Source organism: Vombatus ursinus, unplaced genomic scaffold (assembly GCF_900497805.2).
Source record: "Vombatus ursinus unplaced genomic scaffold, bare-nosed wombat genome assembly UNPS02014821.1, whole genome shotgun sequence".
In the NCBI taxonomy this organism is placed as follows: domain Eukaryota; kingdom Metazoa; phylum Chordata; class Mammalia; order Diprotodontia; family Vombatidae; genus Vombatus; species Vombatus ursinus.
This window is the reverse complement of record NW_020954599.1, coordinates 20,303,558-20,320,839: the sequence shown is the minus strand read 5'-3', so window position 1 is coordinate 20,320,839 and position 17,282 is coordinate 20,303,558. Positions and strand designations below refer to the sequence as shown.

At 35.2% G+C, this 17,282-nt stretch overlaps 1 protein-coding gene across 2 annotated transcripts in view; it reads left to right on the top strand.

Moving 5' to 3' along the window:
- Nucleotides 1–17,282, top strand: part of CAMK2D (calcium/calmodulin dependent protein kinase II delta) — a 340,685-nt gene that overhangs the window by 120,828 nt on the left and 202,575 nt on the right. For both annotated transcript variants that reach the window (XM_027837545.1, XM_027837546.1), the window contains one exon: nt 685–744. In XM_027837545.1, coding sequence (XP_027693346.1) covers nt 685–744 — 60 coding nt within the window. The remainder of the gene's footprint in view (nt 1–684; nt 745–17,282) is intronic.

Sequence of the window (17,282 nt, the reverse complement as noted above, 5' to 3'; positions counted from 1 at the left end):
AAGCCCTGTTTTTCTCTTATGCAAGAACAATCATGTCTCATCCCATTGGTCTCTAAGTGACAGGTCATTTCTAATAAGTATCATGTAGCTGGGTTCCAAGTTTTCCCTTCAGGGTTAGAATGTAGCTTTGTGTGATAGGTACGGGCCTTCTTCTGGTATGACTGCAATGCTTGGGCATGGCAGGCCTGTAAGCGCATACAGGAAGTATGTGGTGACCTAAGTGTTTGGTCTTCTAAACTCTAATGACAGTTAATCATTGTCTTAAGGGCCAGGGTAAGAAAGAACTGTGCTGTTTCTGTGCTTTCTATTTTTCCTCCTCTGCTGTCAAGGTTTGTCATCTGATAATTATAGATGGCACAGTAAATACTTCTCCTTGCTGAGCTTCTTGCAGAGGAGTCTTATTTTCAGCTGAATTTCTTTATACCATTGTGTGAAACTAGCGGAACACGAAGGGAATGAATAGATGAGAACGGGAAAGGATATATTTTAGAAATAAGATTGTATAGTATACTGCCTTGGTACCAAATTACAGTAATCATGCTTTTGGAGAAATGAAAGGATAAATAAACTTGAAAGGCATTATGACATGTACTTTTTGGTTTTTCTGTATGTTTCATTTTCTGTGTGATGTACTCAATTTTATTTACTTGCTGAAAGTTGTGAATCTTCTCTGTTCTTTTGCAGACCACCAGAAACTGGAAAGGGAGGCTAGAATCTGCCGTCTTTTGAAGCACCCTAATATTGGTGAGAAAATGCCTTTACCTATCAAGTTTTCCCTTTTCAATTCTAAATTTGACCACCATTTGCTTTGATGCATCATAGCATCTCTACAAATGCATACTAAAACAGGCAGCAGAGGAGTGGATTATAGCAAGGGTAGACAACAATGTTCTTCAGAGGTGTAGGGCTGAGCTTTGAAATTAGCATGAAAAAAAAATTACCAGTATAAAATGGATTGACCTTGTGATTGAAAATTAATTAAAATTAAATGTGATTAAGTCCTAAATCTCAAAATAAAACAGAGAAATATAAAGAAACTGTTTTGACTAAGCAACAAAATAAAGTAAATATTTGACAATTTTATTCTGAAATAGTCAATGTTATATAAGAAAATAAATAATCAGTGTTACGTCACAAAATTAGATAACATTTATATAGTGTAGTAAAGTTTACAAAGTGTTTTATACATATTTTGTTTGGTTCTCACAATAACTCTAGAAGGTAGGTGTTATCATTATTGTCCTATTTTACAGAAGAAGAAACTGAGGTACAAAGAGGTCTAGTGCCTTATGCAGGCTTACAACAACTACCTCTGTGGTGGATAGAGTGGATAGGTCTTAGAAAGACCGGGATTCAGGTCCTACTTTTGATACTTACTGGTTGTGAGGTGGGAAGATCCCTTGGTGCCCTCTCGATGTCCCAGACAACTTTATAACATTAAATCTCAGAGCAGGTGATGATCTGGGTAGACATTTTTTTCACTGGTGGTTCTCTAATGGGCAGCTAGGGTAGTGCTGTGGATAGAATGCCAGAGCCTGGAGTCAGGAAGACCCAAATTCAAATCCAGCTTCAGACACTTACTAGCCTTGGGAATTTGGACACATCACTTAACCCTGTTTGCCTCGGTTTTCTCATCTGGAGCTGGAGAACAAAATGGCAAACCACTCCAATATCTTTGCCACAAAAACTCCAAATGGGCTCACAGAGAGACAGACACAGCTGAAACAATTGAACAACACAAATAAATCCTCTGTAACAGTGAAATCATAGGTCTGGTTTAAAAACAAAAACATTAATATTTTCTGTAAAACATATTGTGAACCTTTGTTAATACATTGGTTAATGCATTTGGTGAATTATGGCTTTAAACAGTTGATCATTCTCCATGTGTAGGGGTGAGATAAATCACCAGGAGAGATGGATTAGAGGCAGATCTGAGTGTTTACCTAATGTTCATCAAGCTCATGTCTCTTCTATGAGATTAATTCCCTGCACCAGCTATCCCAGATGGATCACACTATAGCCATTGGAACTGGCATTGATTAGGATTCTCTCTCCTCCATCTTCCTCTTAGATTCATAGAATGTCAGCTTTGGAGATGATCATCTAGTCCTTTCTGTCTTTCATTGGTTGTCCCCAGAAACCATCTATGCCCACTTCATGCTTCTCTCCTTGGTCAGAGGATTTCCACTTCCACTGAAGGGGTGAAAGATTTCTGGCATCCCCAGTTAGAACTCCAAGTACATTTGTTTTCTGTAGGAACAGTTTTCAATATTCCCTCCACAGATGTGGATCACAAACCTTCCAGACCTTAAGAGATGGTTTGTGTGAGTTGAATGAAGAAATACTTACCCCCCCCAACCACTAGCCTTCTGATAATGAGTCTCTCGGCACTTTGCTAGGCTAGTGCTCAGATAACAGTGTGCCATCCCCTTGGGGAGGGGGCAGTGTGGGGGTGAGGGATGGGACCTACCAAGATTTGTCATACCTTCTGAAAATCCAGGCCCACCTCTACACCACAAATAAGTCACATGAGTAAAGCTTTTGTGGAATTACATTTATTGTTATCTCATTTTGTGGGCTGGCCTGAAAACCTAACAACCATGAATCTCGTTGTTCCTTTGGGGAACATATAATCCATATTAGAAGCAACTGACTTAACAAATGAACTTCATGAAGACAAGCTATTTGTAAATTAGGACTTGTAAATTATATAAAGACAATTAGATTGAGAATCAGACTTGTTTTCTCATTCTGACTTATGTAAGTAATTAGCTTTGTGACATTAGATAAGTCAGTTAACATTCCTTTATAGAGTGAAGAAATCAGACTAGATAGTTTCTGAGGTTTTAATATCTTGGGCTTTAATACCTTGTGATTCATAGTATTTTAACAAGGTGAATCTCTGAACCACACAGTTCCAAACATCTCTTAAGCAGTTAGATATGCCAGGTACTGTTCCAGGTATTGGGAGTATTATGACTGTAATGAGAGAAATCCTGCTGTCAAAAAGCCTGCATTCTATCAAAATCTTTACATGTAATAGAAATAAGATGTAACTGGGGGAAGGTACTTACATCTGGTGCATACAGGAGAAAATATATGGTGTGGGTGGCATTTGAATGGAAAATTTTGATTAGTTAGAAAGTGTTAATTGTTTAGGTGAGTAGAACCTTAGTGGTAGACAGAGTTGGCATGGCTTTGAAAGAGGAGGAGATGCAGAAGGAAAACATTGATTCCCTCCAGCAGGTGAAGAGGTTTCTAGATCACTAAAGAAAAGCTATATTTTTCATACTGTTATCAAAACAAACCATCCATTGAGAATGCCCCAGGAAGTAGCTGCCTAGGCGGTGAATATAAATCTTGGATGTAGTTGGGAGTTTGTCCAAGAGCAGCTATTCATAGACATAGAGGAAAGATGCACCCTGGTGTCTGTGAACCTAACAGTACATGAAGAGTACAGCGCTATTGATATTCAGAAAAAAAATGCAGTAGCTGTGTTAACATTCTATTCCTTCCTGGTTCCCCCATGTTGTGCTACTGCCTGAAAATACACCATATCCAATGGAGAGCCAGAGTACAAATATTTTTAAAGTATAAAGAATAAACAAATGTGATTCATATAAGCCCCAGTTTACATATGACAACTTCACTCAAAACTTATTTCATGAATCTACCAGTTTAATGAAAGATCATTCAGAATGAGGTGCATAAGGGCTTTCACCCATAGGCCTCCTTTTTATAGATAAGAATCATTGAAGGACTTGGAATATAGTGCTATTGTATAACGACATAGTGCCTTTGTCATATTGTAATATTGGTGTCGGAATTTTTTTTTTCTTTAGGTGAAGGCAGTTATTTCTGAAAGCATTATACCTGAGGCTAATGTTCCTGGGATTATCTGGGGAGATGTAGCACTAATTATCACTCTTAAACTCATGTGCTTCCTCCAATTACCCAAGTCTTTCTGTTGAAGCCACAAATAACTGGCATAATTAAGTTCTCTTATAATCAAGAAAGATTCAATTATTATTTTAAAATACCTCCTTTTATTCATGGCTGACGCAAAGGGGACAGGAAAGAGCTGAACTTAGTTTTATGTAATTATGAAGTTTTTATTGGCAAAAACAGATGCTTACTGTTTCTTAGCAGCAAGCACTTGAGTTCTTGGCCAAATGGAGAGCCGTTCTGGGGCAAAAATGAATTTGTTTACCTTGGGTTTTTTTTTTTACTGTTTAAATAACATCTTTTTTTTTTTTCTTGCACTTTTTTTATTTAGATTACAAAACTGAGGAGTTAGTTAGCTGTGTGTCTTTGGGCCAGTCACTTAGCTTTTCTGTACCTATGTATATCAATTTCATGTATACCAATGTTGTAAAGATAAAATAAAATTGTAGATGTGAAAGTGGTTCTAAAAGCATAAAGTTCTATACAGTGGCAAGGTATTATTGTCATCTTTAATTCAGAGACTGTCAGTATGTATCTCTGAGGGTTTACAGGCTGGTGCTAATGAAATATAAAAAGGTATGAATGTTATGCTGATGAATCTTTTGGCCAAGTTTCCTTTCCTCGTTATTCCAAAGAACAGAATGTTCACAGTTATAGTCCTAGTTTTCCTGGACCTAGATTTAGAAGTATTACCTATCCCCTTTTATAAATCTTGGTACTCTGTATAGCATTTTAGAACAATGCTATGATCTGAACTTTAGTTTGCACTGTTGTTTTTAGAATTAGGGAATGTGAGTGAATGAGTTAAGTATCAAGAACTATTAAAGTGGTTTCCTAACTCATATTCCCATCTCTAGGCTCTCTCCTCTCAAATTCAACCTCCACATAGCCGGTAAAATGATATTTTTTTTTTCCTTCCAGCTCTATATCTTTTTTTAAAAATTAATTTATTTTGATTTATCAACTGTCACTTCCGTAAGTTTTTGAGTTCTAAATTTTTCTCCCCCTCCCTCCCCACCTCCCTCACCAGGAGGGCACGTAATCTGATATAGGCTATACGTATACATTCCTATTAAACATATTTTCACATTAGTCATATTGTAAAGAAGAATTAGAACCAACAGGAGGAACCACCAGAAAGAGGAAACAAAACAAAGCAGAAGAAAAAAAAAGAGCAAATAGTATGCTTCAATCTGCAGTCAAACTCTATAGTTCTTTCTTTGGATGTGGATAGCATTTTCCATCATGAGGCCTTTGGAGATGTCTTAGATCTTTGTATTGCTGGGAAGGGTTAAGTTTATCAATATTAGTCATCGCACAACATGGCTGTTATTGTGTACAACGTTCTCTTGGTTCTGCTCATTTCACTCAGCATCAGACCATACAAGTCTTTCCAGGTTTTTCTGAAGTCAGCCTGTTCATCATTTCTTATAGCACAATAGTATTCCATTACATTCATATACCACAACTTGTTCAGCTATTCCCCAATTGATGGGCATCCTTTCAATTTCCATTTTTTTGCCACCACAAAAAGAGCTGCTATGAATTTTTTTGTACACGTGGGTCCTTTTCCCATTTGTATGATCTCTTTGAAATACAGCCCTAGAAGTGCTATTTCTGGGTCAAAGTGTATGCACATGCAAAATGATATCTTTTTTTTTTTTTCAAAATGATATTCTTAAAGCACATGTCTATCTGTATGTCTTCTCTGATCAAAAAGTTCTGGGCCCATATTGCTCCTCTGTTTGACATTTAATGCCCTCTATAGCTAGTTCCAGCCAAATTACTCCCCTTCTTTCATTCTGTGGTCCAGGCAACTGGCCTTCTTGCTGTTACTAACATCCAACGTTTCATGTATCATCTTCATGCCCAGAACTCACTTTTCCTCACATGTGCCTCTTTTAGAGTACCAAGCTCTCCTCAAAATTCAGTTCAAGTGATACCTCCTACATGAGATCTTTCTTGCTCATCCCGTCCAGGAGTGAATGTTCTCTTGAAATTATTATGTTCCCTGAACTCTGTATTTATTTATATGTGTAAGATAAACTGTAAAGTTCTTGAGTGAATGGACTATTTCATCTTACCTTAGTATCCTTGGTCATTAGCCCAGGGCATGGCGTGTAGTAAGTCAATAACAGTTCGCTCATTGATTGACTGATTTCTGTTTTGTGATAAGAATAATCACCAATAGAGTAGAAAATCTCTAGACTTGGAATCCAGGGGACTTTTATTTTTATTAATAAAATTATCTGAAGAGTGGTCTTTATCAGCTAATGCTCACAACATTTCATGAAATGTATTTATTTATTCATTCATTCATTCATTCATTCATTTCTGAAGAACACTTTAAAGTTACCAAAGACAGAATTTTTTAAAGTTGAAAATTAGGGCTGGCTGATGGGTCAGTAAGATCATCTTTACATAGGATTTCTTTATCAGGTTCTCCTAACTTCCAGAGTGCCCTAAGGACAATCTTATTATTTTAATATTTCAAAACAGTCCATCTTCTTATGTATTACTAATGTAAAATGAGTTTGTCAAAATAGGAGAATCGTTTGCATAAATTCATATCTAAGTTAAATTTTGAGGAACATCTAAGTTTTCTAGAAAAATAATCATAAGGATAGATCATTTTACTGGTAAAGAGTATATAGCGTGTTTCGTGGTAATTCCAATTTCAATCATATCTGTTAGTTCTAATACATCTGTCTTAAACTATAAAAAATGAAACATGAAACTTGATATTAGTTTTTTTAAATCAAGTAGCTCATTTAAATTCAGTTAAGAATAAAATTGATTATTTTATGCCTTATAAGAGAGTTTAACAGTGAATTTCTAAAATGGTTACTAATGCCTAACAAGTGAGTTGTTATCATTTACAAATGATAGGTAGGTAGGTAAGGAGCCCTTTTATTCATGCATCTGGATCTCCTGTCTTACAAGTTTAATCTAACTTAAAGGACTTAACGAAACAAAAGGTTTTTGGTTTTTTTTTTTTTAAATAGAGTAGACGATGTGGAAAACATTCCAAATGACAATTTCCCAATTAAGAGCATGTGAAAAAAAAATAGCACTTAATGGGGAGATGATCTGGGGATGAACGATTTTTCCATAAATTTGTTTTGTGGGAGAGCATTAATCTGTCAGCAATTTTTCTGAAATAGCAGGCAGCTCAATTGCTAGGACCCTGATAAATACCATGGGACCCTAGGAGAATTTAGCAACTGGCAATTCATGACACCTCCATTTTCACTCTGGTTCTACCAACTATAGTGTAACCTTGGATAAATCACTTAACCTCTCTTGATCTCAAATTCCTTATCTGTTAAAGTGAATTGAGTCCCTTTAGATCTAAATTTCTTTCAACTTCTGTAAACTTCAAGTTAGAGGTGCCCTATTACAACACTGTGTCATTTTGTTTTGTATTCTGTGGTAGTGATCTGGCATTGTGTGGATCATGATTTTAATATGTATTGACTTTTTTCCCTAATGGAGCCAAAATCATCCACATTATATATATTTATATATATTATATATTATATATATAATACACACAGGATAGATGGATAAAATCTATATGAGTATATGTACATATGGGTAATATACATGAATGGATGCATAATAATGTGTAAGTACATGTGTGTATGTATATACACACACTCCTGTATGTGGTTTTAATGCCAGCGAAATCGTTTTTTTTTCCTCTAATAATTTCAGAAATGAGAGTAAGGAAGAATTGATTTTCATTTCATCTGAATTACTATGCTATCTGAATTACTATGCTGTGTAATATGACAATGTTGTATTTACTCAAGCAAAGAAAGATGATTAAGATGAAAATAGTAATTGTCATAAACTAACAAGAAGAGGCACATTCAAAGGATTGTTTCAATAGATTTATCAATCCAATTGTGTGAGATTACATTCCTCCAATGCACTCTGTAGTTTGTACTAATAGCACTTTTGAGGATGGTACAGCTGTTCCATAGAGATTATTATAACCAGTTAACATGGTTTCCAAACATTCAAATGGAGCCATACTTCCTACAGAGAAACTTCTAGCTTAACATACAGAGGCCCAGAGGAAGCATCGTTCTGTGCTGACATCTCTGAAATAGATGAGTCAGAACATAGATCATCCAATATTGTCTACCTGCTCTCTTCCCTCCCTTCCTTCTTTTTAATTGGTCCAAACTGGATAAGGTATATCATGCAAATGACATGTCAGGCATGTCTTTAAACTCATTGGTCTCCCCTTGTCTACCACATAATAGATTTCCTCATGACCTTTAATAGACTCAGGAGATTTTCTCCAAAGAATCTTTCCTTTTTCACTTAAGCCAAAGTTCCGACATCATTAGTTGTTGTTGTTGTTGTTTTTTTCTACACAGAGGATTGTGTATCCTTAAGATATTTTCAGAGTTGGAATACTAAAGACAGAAATAGCTTCAGAACAACAATATTTGAAACATCAGAGTATATTTAAGCTGCTGTGACTCAGTTGTTATTGAGGTTACATTAAAATTATTCTTGAGATTAGAGGTAGCTGAGTCCATTTTATAGCTGTAGGAATGCCCTTGTCATTTGTATCTCAGTTTTGATTATTAGCCTTATTGATTGAGCTTCTTTCTTTTTTTCAAGTGAGGAAATTGGGGTTAAGTGACTTGTCCAGAGTCACACAGCTAGGAATTATTATGTGTCTGAGGCGGCATTTGAACTCAGGTCCTCCTGACTTCAGGGCTGGTGCTCTATCCACTGCGCCACCTACCTGCCCTGTGAGCTATTCTTTAAAGTATCTGAGAAGTCCAAAGATCTAGAGACCAGGAAGTGGACAAAACACTGACATCATTTGAGCCACTGAATCTGAAAAAGAAAGGGATCAGTGAAAGGGAGAAAGAATCTATCACTTATTATGATCTGACTATTGTATATCCCCAGGTAGGAGGCAGCTGAAAGAGGGTCACTCATTTGTCTCACCCACAGGACTTTATTTGTAAGGCTGTCAATATATGGGACATCTAGCCTTTGGTTGGGAAATATAGTTTATGTTGCCAGATTTTTGACTGAAGACCTTTTCAGTATGTTTTTAATAAGAAGGCTTTAGAAAAAACGAGGCAATTTTAGCAACATGACGATAGGTTTACCTATTCTATGGTGCTAGTATAAAAGGGAAGAGAGAAAAAGATAACGACTCATCAGTGTCTTATCTTTTATGAGTGGCCTAAGAACATAGTGCAAAGAAAAACTTCTTCTGGTTGTTCTACAAATTTTTATTGACCAGCTGATTAGTTTCCTTTTCTTTTGTTCTCATGTACTTCTTGCAGTGGAAGATGAAATAATGAAGAAATGGTGTTAATGCAGAACTGAGTAGGGACTTAGGAGATCTTGCTTGACTCTAGCTCTGTAGACATTGGCTTGTTTAGGGCCATCGACTCACCCTGGCTTAGTTTCTGTCAAATACAGAAAGTCATAGTAAATTAATGCTAAAAGTGCCACTAGAAATCACCTAGTTCAGCATCTTTTGTTATACAGATAAGGAGCTGAGGCTTGGAAATAGTGACTTTTTTTTTTCAGCCAAAGACAAGGTTTATTAGAACATCCATCATATTGGGCAGATTCTTGAGAAATCTAAGAGTCTGTGAGCCATTGGCTAGATTTTAAGAATCTAAGCCAGAAATAGTGACTTTTCAAGGTCACACAGTATATTAGCAGAATACCTTGGTGGGCCAAGGTCTCATAAAGTTTTGAGAAATTTGTATGGAAGGATTTTCACATTGCATAATTATTCAGTTATTGTGTTTATAATCCAAAAAGCCTAGAATTGCAGAAGTGAAAGAGATCATAGAGATAATATAGTCTGACCTCCCCCCCAGTCTCCTCATTTTGGAGTTCAAGAAAATGAGATCCAGGGAAATTAAGTGACAAGGTCAGAAATTCAGAACCAGAATTCAAGGATTCTAAGCACATGTTCAGTGCTTTGAATAATGATCTTAAAGTTCAGAGAAAGGAGGCTTTGGAAAACAAGATTAAAATACTACTTTCCAAATATTAGACAGACTTAGTATGGAGTTTGAGGTTGATTACAGTTCAAATCAATCAGTGTTTCTTCACACACAAAAAAATTCTAGTTTAAAGGTTTTGATGGTAATACAATATAATTAACACCTTTATAAATCAAGTATGAAGTGTCAGAACTAACATCTGTATAATAGGGTTAACTGTCATCTGACTTGTTCTGTATGTAGATGTTATGTTTGGAGATGGAGTTATGATTTAATTTATTAGCTGAATCTCTATCATATCAAATGTTCTCATGAACTAAATATTGACATTTTGCAGCATACATCTTTTTATGTTAGTAGGGTAATTTTTCAAATTAACATTACAGTTCTACAATGAAGTCCTGTGAATAGGCGAAAGGATGAAATATACAAATATGTAAGCTTCCTATTCAAAACACAGGCTTTAGACCTATTTGATTTGTAAAATTTTCCTTTGTTGAAGACAAAGGGTTACAAATAAAGGGAAAATAGAGTGAGGGTCAAATTAGTCTGGATTAGTGTTGTGTGAATAACATTTTATTTCCATTGAGAAGTTTAAATAAGGTCACTTTGGATGCATTTTAGTGACTTTCAAGGAGGTTTTTCTAGGGGAGAAAAATATTGTCTATATTTTAGAATGGGCTAATTGTTATATTACATCTTTCCTCCCCTTGTTGCTTAGGATAAAACCCAGAAGAAGCAATATTTTGCAATTACACAAGAACAAATAGTATTTTTCCTAAATTACTTTTGACAATGATTATCTGATAGAAAATTTTAATTAACCACTTTAAGTAGCAAAGTGTTCTTTGTTTTATTTTTCGTTTTGATTAAATCTTTTCTTGTCTTGATTATTTTTTGTTATGAATGTAAAATTTCTCTCTAGAATTCAGTCATTGTTCATGTAGATGATCGGTTTCTTTTAATAAATGTTAGGAAATTATTAGCAAGATTTTTGAGGGAGAGCAAACACATTATTTCTTATTGCCTACCATTTGTTGCATGGTAGAACAGTAGGGTACTAACAAAGCATCCTTTTTAAATTTTCTCCTCAAAAAATCATATTACACATATGTACACATAAATAGGTAAAATGTATTTTATATGCATGTGTGTGCATGCATGTATGTACATGTGTGTATATATATATACACATATGTATATACACACACATATTTCTATATGTATACTCCAGGCAAAAAGTTTATTTATTGGGAAAGAGCAATTGGGAATAAATAGTCAATATGTAGATATCCAAAAATATTTTGGATTTGGAAATTAATATATATTAATTGATTAGGTCTAATTAAAATCATCATTGCTGGCTCTTTTGTGCCAAATGGTTTTCCGTATCTCAAGGGAAAAGTTATTTCACTTAACACTGACAGTCTTTCTGTTATACAAGAGCTACTGAAATATGTGTAAGAGGAAGCTCTGCTTAACATACTACATAACATTTAGGTAGTGATGTGGATTATTTGGCACAAATGTATTTCCAAATGCCCTTTGGTCTATTGGAATGATACTAGATTTACTTGAATATTTCTCTCTTAAAGCCATGTTCCCCATTTACATGCACACATGCATTTTGAGAAGAAAAAAAATTAGCAACCTTTACTCTATCCAAAGGCTCCTCTAAAAAGGAAAGCCAAAATTAGATTAAGGGGAGAATTAACTGATTTCCATTGGGAGTGGAGTGAGCAGAAAGCTGGAGCTAGTCAATTCTCTCTCTTCAACTCCATCCAGCTTCCCCTCATCTTTATCAATCTCTCTTTAATTGGAAGTAAAGAACTCTGAAGGAATATGGACGGGACCTAAGATTTCCATTGACATAGTAAACTCCTTAGGTGAGGAAATTTCCTCTACAATGCAAGTCAGCTTTTTTGCTGCAATTCAGAGTCTTAGAAAGTTGCCCATAGGCACTGTCAGTCACTAAGCATTTATTAGTCATCTACTACCTGACACATAGTAGGTGCTATATAAATGCTAGCTGTTATTGTTATTATTCAAAGGCTGTCCTCAAATCTTGATTTTCTTGGTTTTGAGGTCAGCTTTTCAGCTCTCTATCCAATATATGTACGATTCTCAAAGTGTGGTCCAGGATCCCTGGGAAACCCTCAGAGTTTACACAAAGTCAAAACTATTTTCAAAGAAATTCTAAGACATTTTAATTTCTGATACAGTAACTATCAATCAATATAAATCACATAAATATGGTCCTTTATACTTTTTTTTGGTGAGGCAGTTGGGGTTAAGTGACTTGCCCAAGGTCACACAGCTAATAAGGGTCAAGTGTCTGAGGTTGGATTTGAACTGAGGTCATCCTGACTCCAAGGCTGGAGCTCTATCCACTGTGCCACCTAGCTGCCCTGGTCCTTTATACTTTTTAAAAGTGTAAAGGGGTCCTAAGACCAAAAAGTTTGAGAATTGCTGTGATACACTCTTCTAGCTTGCTGTCAGAAAGTTTCATGGTCAAAAGAAATGGAATTTATGCTATAAAGATATAATTCCTGCAGTAGTTTCTTGTTCCTTTTCTCCTTAGATTAAAAAAAAAATTACATAGTTATAAACTTGAATTATAATTATAAACTTGAGTGGAAAGGAAACCCTAAGTGTGACCACCACCAATTTTCAATCACTTTCAGATAATCTCTCCCATTCTTGAGAATAGAAAAAAACAAAACAAAACAGAAAACACCCTCAGCATTTTTTTGCTGAGAAAGCAGAATCATTACAATTGGATGACATTTAATTTTCTCCCTGGTTCCTGTGTAAAATACTAATTTACAATTTGTAAATGGGAGTTGAAAAGTTACAAAATCTAGTGAAGGTTGCCATATGAGGTAGTGAATCAAACCTTGGTACTCACATAATTTACTCTTCCTTTCTCCCCTCCTGCTCTAGAATGCAAATAACAATCAATCAACAGGCATTATGAAACACTTAGTATGTGCCAGGTACTGTGCTAAGCAGAGAGGATTCATTTAAATAAACACCCTAGACCTAAGTATTATGTACTTTTCTTATCCTAATGTCCTTGAGAATCTTGGCAAAATTTTGGCAGGATGTTTTAAGTGGCTAAATTTGATCTTGAAATAATCAAGCTGCTTGATACTGACCTTACAAGGTGAGCATGCTTAAATATATATGTATCTATATGTATATGTATATATAGATATATAAAATTTAAGCATGCTTAATATATATATAATCTATTTTTAACCTTCTTTTCTTTTTAAATTTTGAATTCCAAATTCTCTTCTTCCCTCCCATCCTCTCTCATAACCCTTTGAGAAAGCAAGCAAGGTATAAGGTATCATTTGTACAAGTGAAATCATGCCAAACATATTTCCATACTAGCCATATTACAAAAAAAAGAAAGAAGGTGAGAACATTATACTCCAATTTTGTGCTCAGAGTTCATTAGTTCTCTCTCCAGAGGTGGATAGCATTTTCATCATGAGTCCTTTGGAATTGTGTTGATCAGAGCAGTGAAGTCTTTCACAGTTGAGCATCATCAACAGCATTGTTGTTAACTGTGCACAATGATTTCCTGTTTTGCTTGCTTTACTTTTCATCTGGTCATAATAGATCTTCCCATGTTTTTTTTTTTTCCTGAAACCAACTCCCTTGTAATTTCTTTTTTTTTCCCTTGTAATTTCTTATAGCACAATAGTATTCCATAACAATTGTGTGCCACAACTTCTTCAGCCATTCCCCAGTTGATAGAAATCCTCTTGATTTCCAATTTTTTACTACCACAAATAGAGTGGCTGTATTTTCGTACCTATAGATCCTTTTCCTTTTTCTTTGATATCTTTAGGGTATAGACCAAGTAGTGGTATTTGAGCATGCTTTTTTAACCTCAGAAAAAAGGAAAGAAAATGAGACCAACAGAAAAAAGAAAGAGTAACTAACTGAAATTACAATTTAGAGGGGGTCGCATATTTTAAAAAGAAGTTGCATGTTGTATATCTTATAAACTGAAATCAGAAACAGATAATTATAATGGTAATATCTAGGGTCAAACAAATTGAAGTCCATGCTTATCTTTGCTTAATGGCTGCAGTCAAGTAGTACTTAAATAAATGAGCCCATTGAAAGCAGTGTTTAAAACAGAAACCTAACTACATTTTTGGTGATATAATGATAATAGCTAGCATTTATATAGCTCTTTAACATTATCCAACAACTATCTGCTGGTTAACATGCTTCAAGGTCCTACTTTTTTGTCCCTAAAGTAAGAGAAGACTCCTTTTAAAACATAGTTCTGCTAGACATTTCTTTCTATACATGAATTAGCACACATTTCCTTGCTCAATACAACCCCTGCTTTCAAGGAGATTATAATCTTCCTGAGGAGATAGGACTTCCAAAAAAAAAAAAAAAAACACATTCTGTGAAACCAGTTTTCAAATTCTGCAGCTGGCAATGTACAAAGTCCTAAATTGAATCTAGTTAGGTATTAGGATGTGTGGAAGAAGATGCAAATGCCTGTTGTCAGTCACTTCTATTTAAATAGATTATCCTTTCAGATGACTAGCTAATCTCTTCTTAACAATGACTGTCAGATTATTATTGTGTTAGTATAACCCACAGAACATACTACCAGTTTTGCTTACAAGGTTAATGACCTATGGGAAAAGAAGTAAGATTTAAGGTAGTGTTGGTTAAATTTTGCTTGCTTTACCATATCCTTAGAGAATTTTGCCACATTATATAAAACCTTTTTGGCCCGTGACAGTTTTTATATTGTACTTCAGAAACTTACAATGCCTCATTCTCAGTCTGCTTTCATTTTTTCAGTATTTAAAAACAAACAAACAAACAAAAAACTAGAAGAAGTAGAATTTTTAAGAGTATCTTGAAAGATCCACTGTGTCAATTGACACAGTGCATTTTTTTTTATCCACAAAACAAAGAAAATAGGGAGATAGAGTAAAGGTTCCCATCTCTCAGCCCTGGGAATTTTCCAGCTCTCCCTGTGCCTGCTCTGATTGCTGATCTCCTTGGCTTCTTTTCAGTCCCAAATAAAATCCTACCTCCTACAAGAAAATTTTGATTTCAAAGTATAATTTTAATAATTTTTTGTGTCAGTTGACAAATGTGGTCCTTCTAGTGTTAATATAATTTTTTACATTAGAAACCTGAGCAAAAGCACAAGAGAAAAAAAAAAAGCATTGTTTTTCTTGGAGACCACAGAGTTTATTCCACTACAGAAGGTAGGAATAAAACTTTAAAATGCAAAATTTTGGAGATTGGGAGATTTTTTTTCCAGTTTGTTCTATTCAGAAAAAAATATTAATTTCACTTGTAAATCCCTCCAAAAAGTTTTACATCATATAAATATTTCCTCTCTTTAGGTGTTAACAACTTCTCCTCTTCCTCCTCTACTTTTTTTTTTTTTTGCTGCAGATGTTTTCCATGTTCAGATATGCTGGTTTTGAATATTTGTAACAAAAGGCAGTGCTTTCGTGTGTACTTATATATTGCCTCTCTCCATCAAATTCCAGCTATTTTTCACAAAACACATATCTCATAAGACATTTTTGCATTTCATCCTGCAACAGAGAAATCATGTACTTTTTGACAAATTAACAGCACTAGCTCTTACTTTTAATACAAAGTAGTAGAATATAAAGGATATATGTGCACTTATTAAAAAAAAAGCTTCAAACAGGAGGGTTATGCCTGTTAAATTATCTTAGTATGTCATCTCAAAGACTAAGGGCTTTCAGGAAATGTGTGGAGTTGGCATAGTGGAAAAGGCAATTTTTCTTCATGTTGTCTCTTTCCCTGTTCGATCAACTGGATGAATTTTACAAATCCCTATGTGATTTGGAGGATTTATAAAAATTATTCCTGTCCTCAGAGAAAAGGCAGTGAAATAAAAAGAGGAGGCAGAAAATAGGGTATTTCAGGATCTGTTTATTTGAATTGTATTAGTTAGTATTACTACAATACCTCAATGGATCTGTGATTTCACTGAAATAGGTGTGTGTTCCAGTGATGCAGATCAGAAGGCATTCAACTTCTCTGTCAGACACTTGTCCATGACATGCCATGAATCCTCTACAGGTCTGTCTAGTATAATAGGAGGGAAAAGGAAGATTTTCTATCTTTTTTACTTTTTCTTTACTGAAATGTAAAATATAATTATAGTGAAATAAAACCAAAAAGTTACCATTATAAAACATAGAGTAGAAATAACTTTCTATGTTCTGATATATGTGTATTATATAATATACAGTAGATATCATATAAATATACAATGTTATATAATAATTCTGTTATATGCCTTCTATTACTATATTCTTCTTCATTACTGTCTTGCATGATAAAATGGCCTTACTCCTTACCAAAGCTAATGCTTCTGTTTGTTCCAGTAATACCATTCCATCCCATCTCCTCTAACAGACTGTTCCCTCCTAACTCCCCTCTTTCACTTTTTTTTAAATCTCTCACTGTCTACAGGCTCATTTCCTACTTACTGAAAACAACAACAACAACAACTCTCTTAATTCTTCCATTTCTGCCATCCCCTCTGCCCTTTGTGGCAAAACTCAAAAAGGCAGTCTATGAAAATGCTTCTACTTTCTTCTTACTCTCTTCTTAACCCCTTACAATCTAGCTTCCTACCTTATCATTCCACTGAAACTGCTCTCTCCAAAGTCACTCATGACCTCTTAGTTGCCAAAGCCAATGGCCTTTTTTCTCAATTTTCATCTCTGCAGCCCTTAATGCTGTTGGTTACTGTTCCTCCTGGATACTGTCTTCTCTCTAGGTTTTCCAGATGCCATTCTCTCTTAGTTCTTCTCTGACCTATCTCCTTCCTTTGCCAGATCCTTATCCAGATCACTTTCTTTAATGATAGGTGACTTTCAGGGTTCTGCCTTGGGCCTTCTCTTCTTCTAAACTCCTTCATTTGGTGATCTCATCAGCTCCCATGCATTTAATCACCATGTCTATGCTGATGATTCTTAAATCTACCTATCCTGCCCCAAACTCTTTGCTGACCTCCAATCTTATATCTCCATCTGCCTTTCTGATATCTCAAACAGTCTAGTCCAATCCAATAAACATTTTAAAGTGCCTACTATGTGCCAGGCTCTATGCTAAGTGCTGGGAATACAATGAATAAAAAGACAATCTTTGCCCTCAAGGAGCTTGCAATCTAATGGGGGTAAACAACAAAAGAAGGCAAAAAGTGTGTGTGTGTGTGTGTGTGCGCGCGCGCGCGTGTGTGTGTGTGTGTGTGTGTGTGTGTGTGTGTGTGTGTGTGTGTGTGTGTGT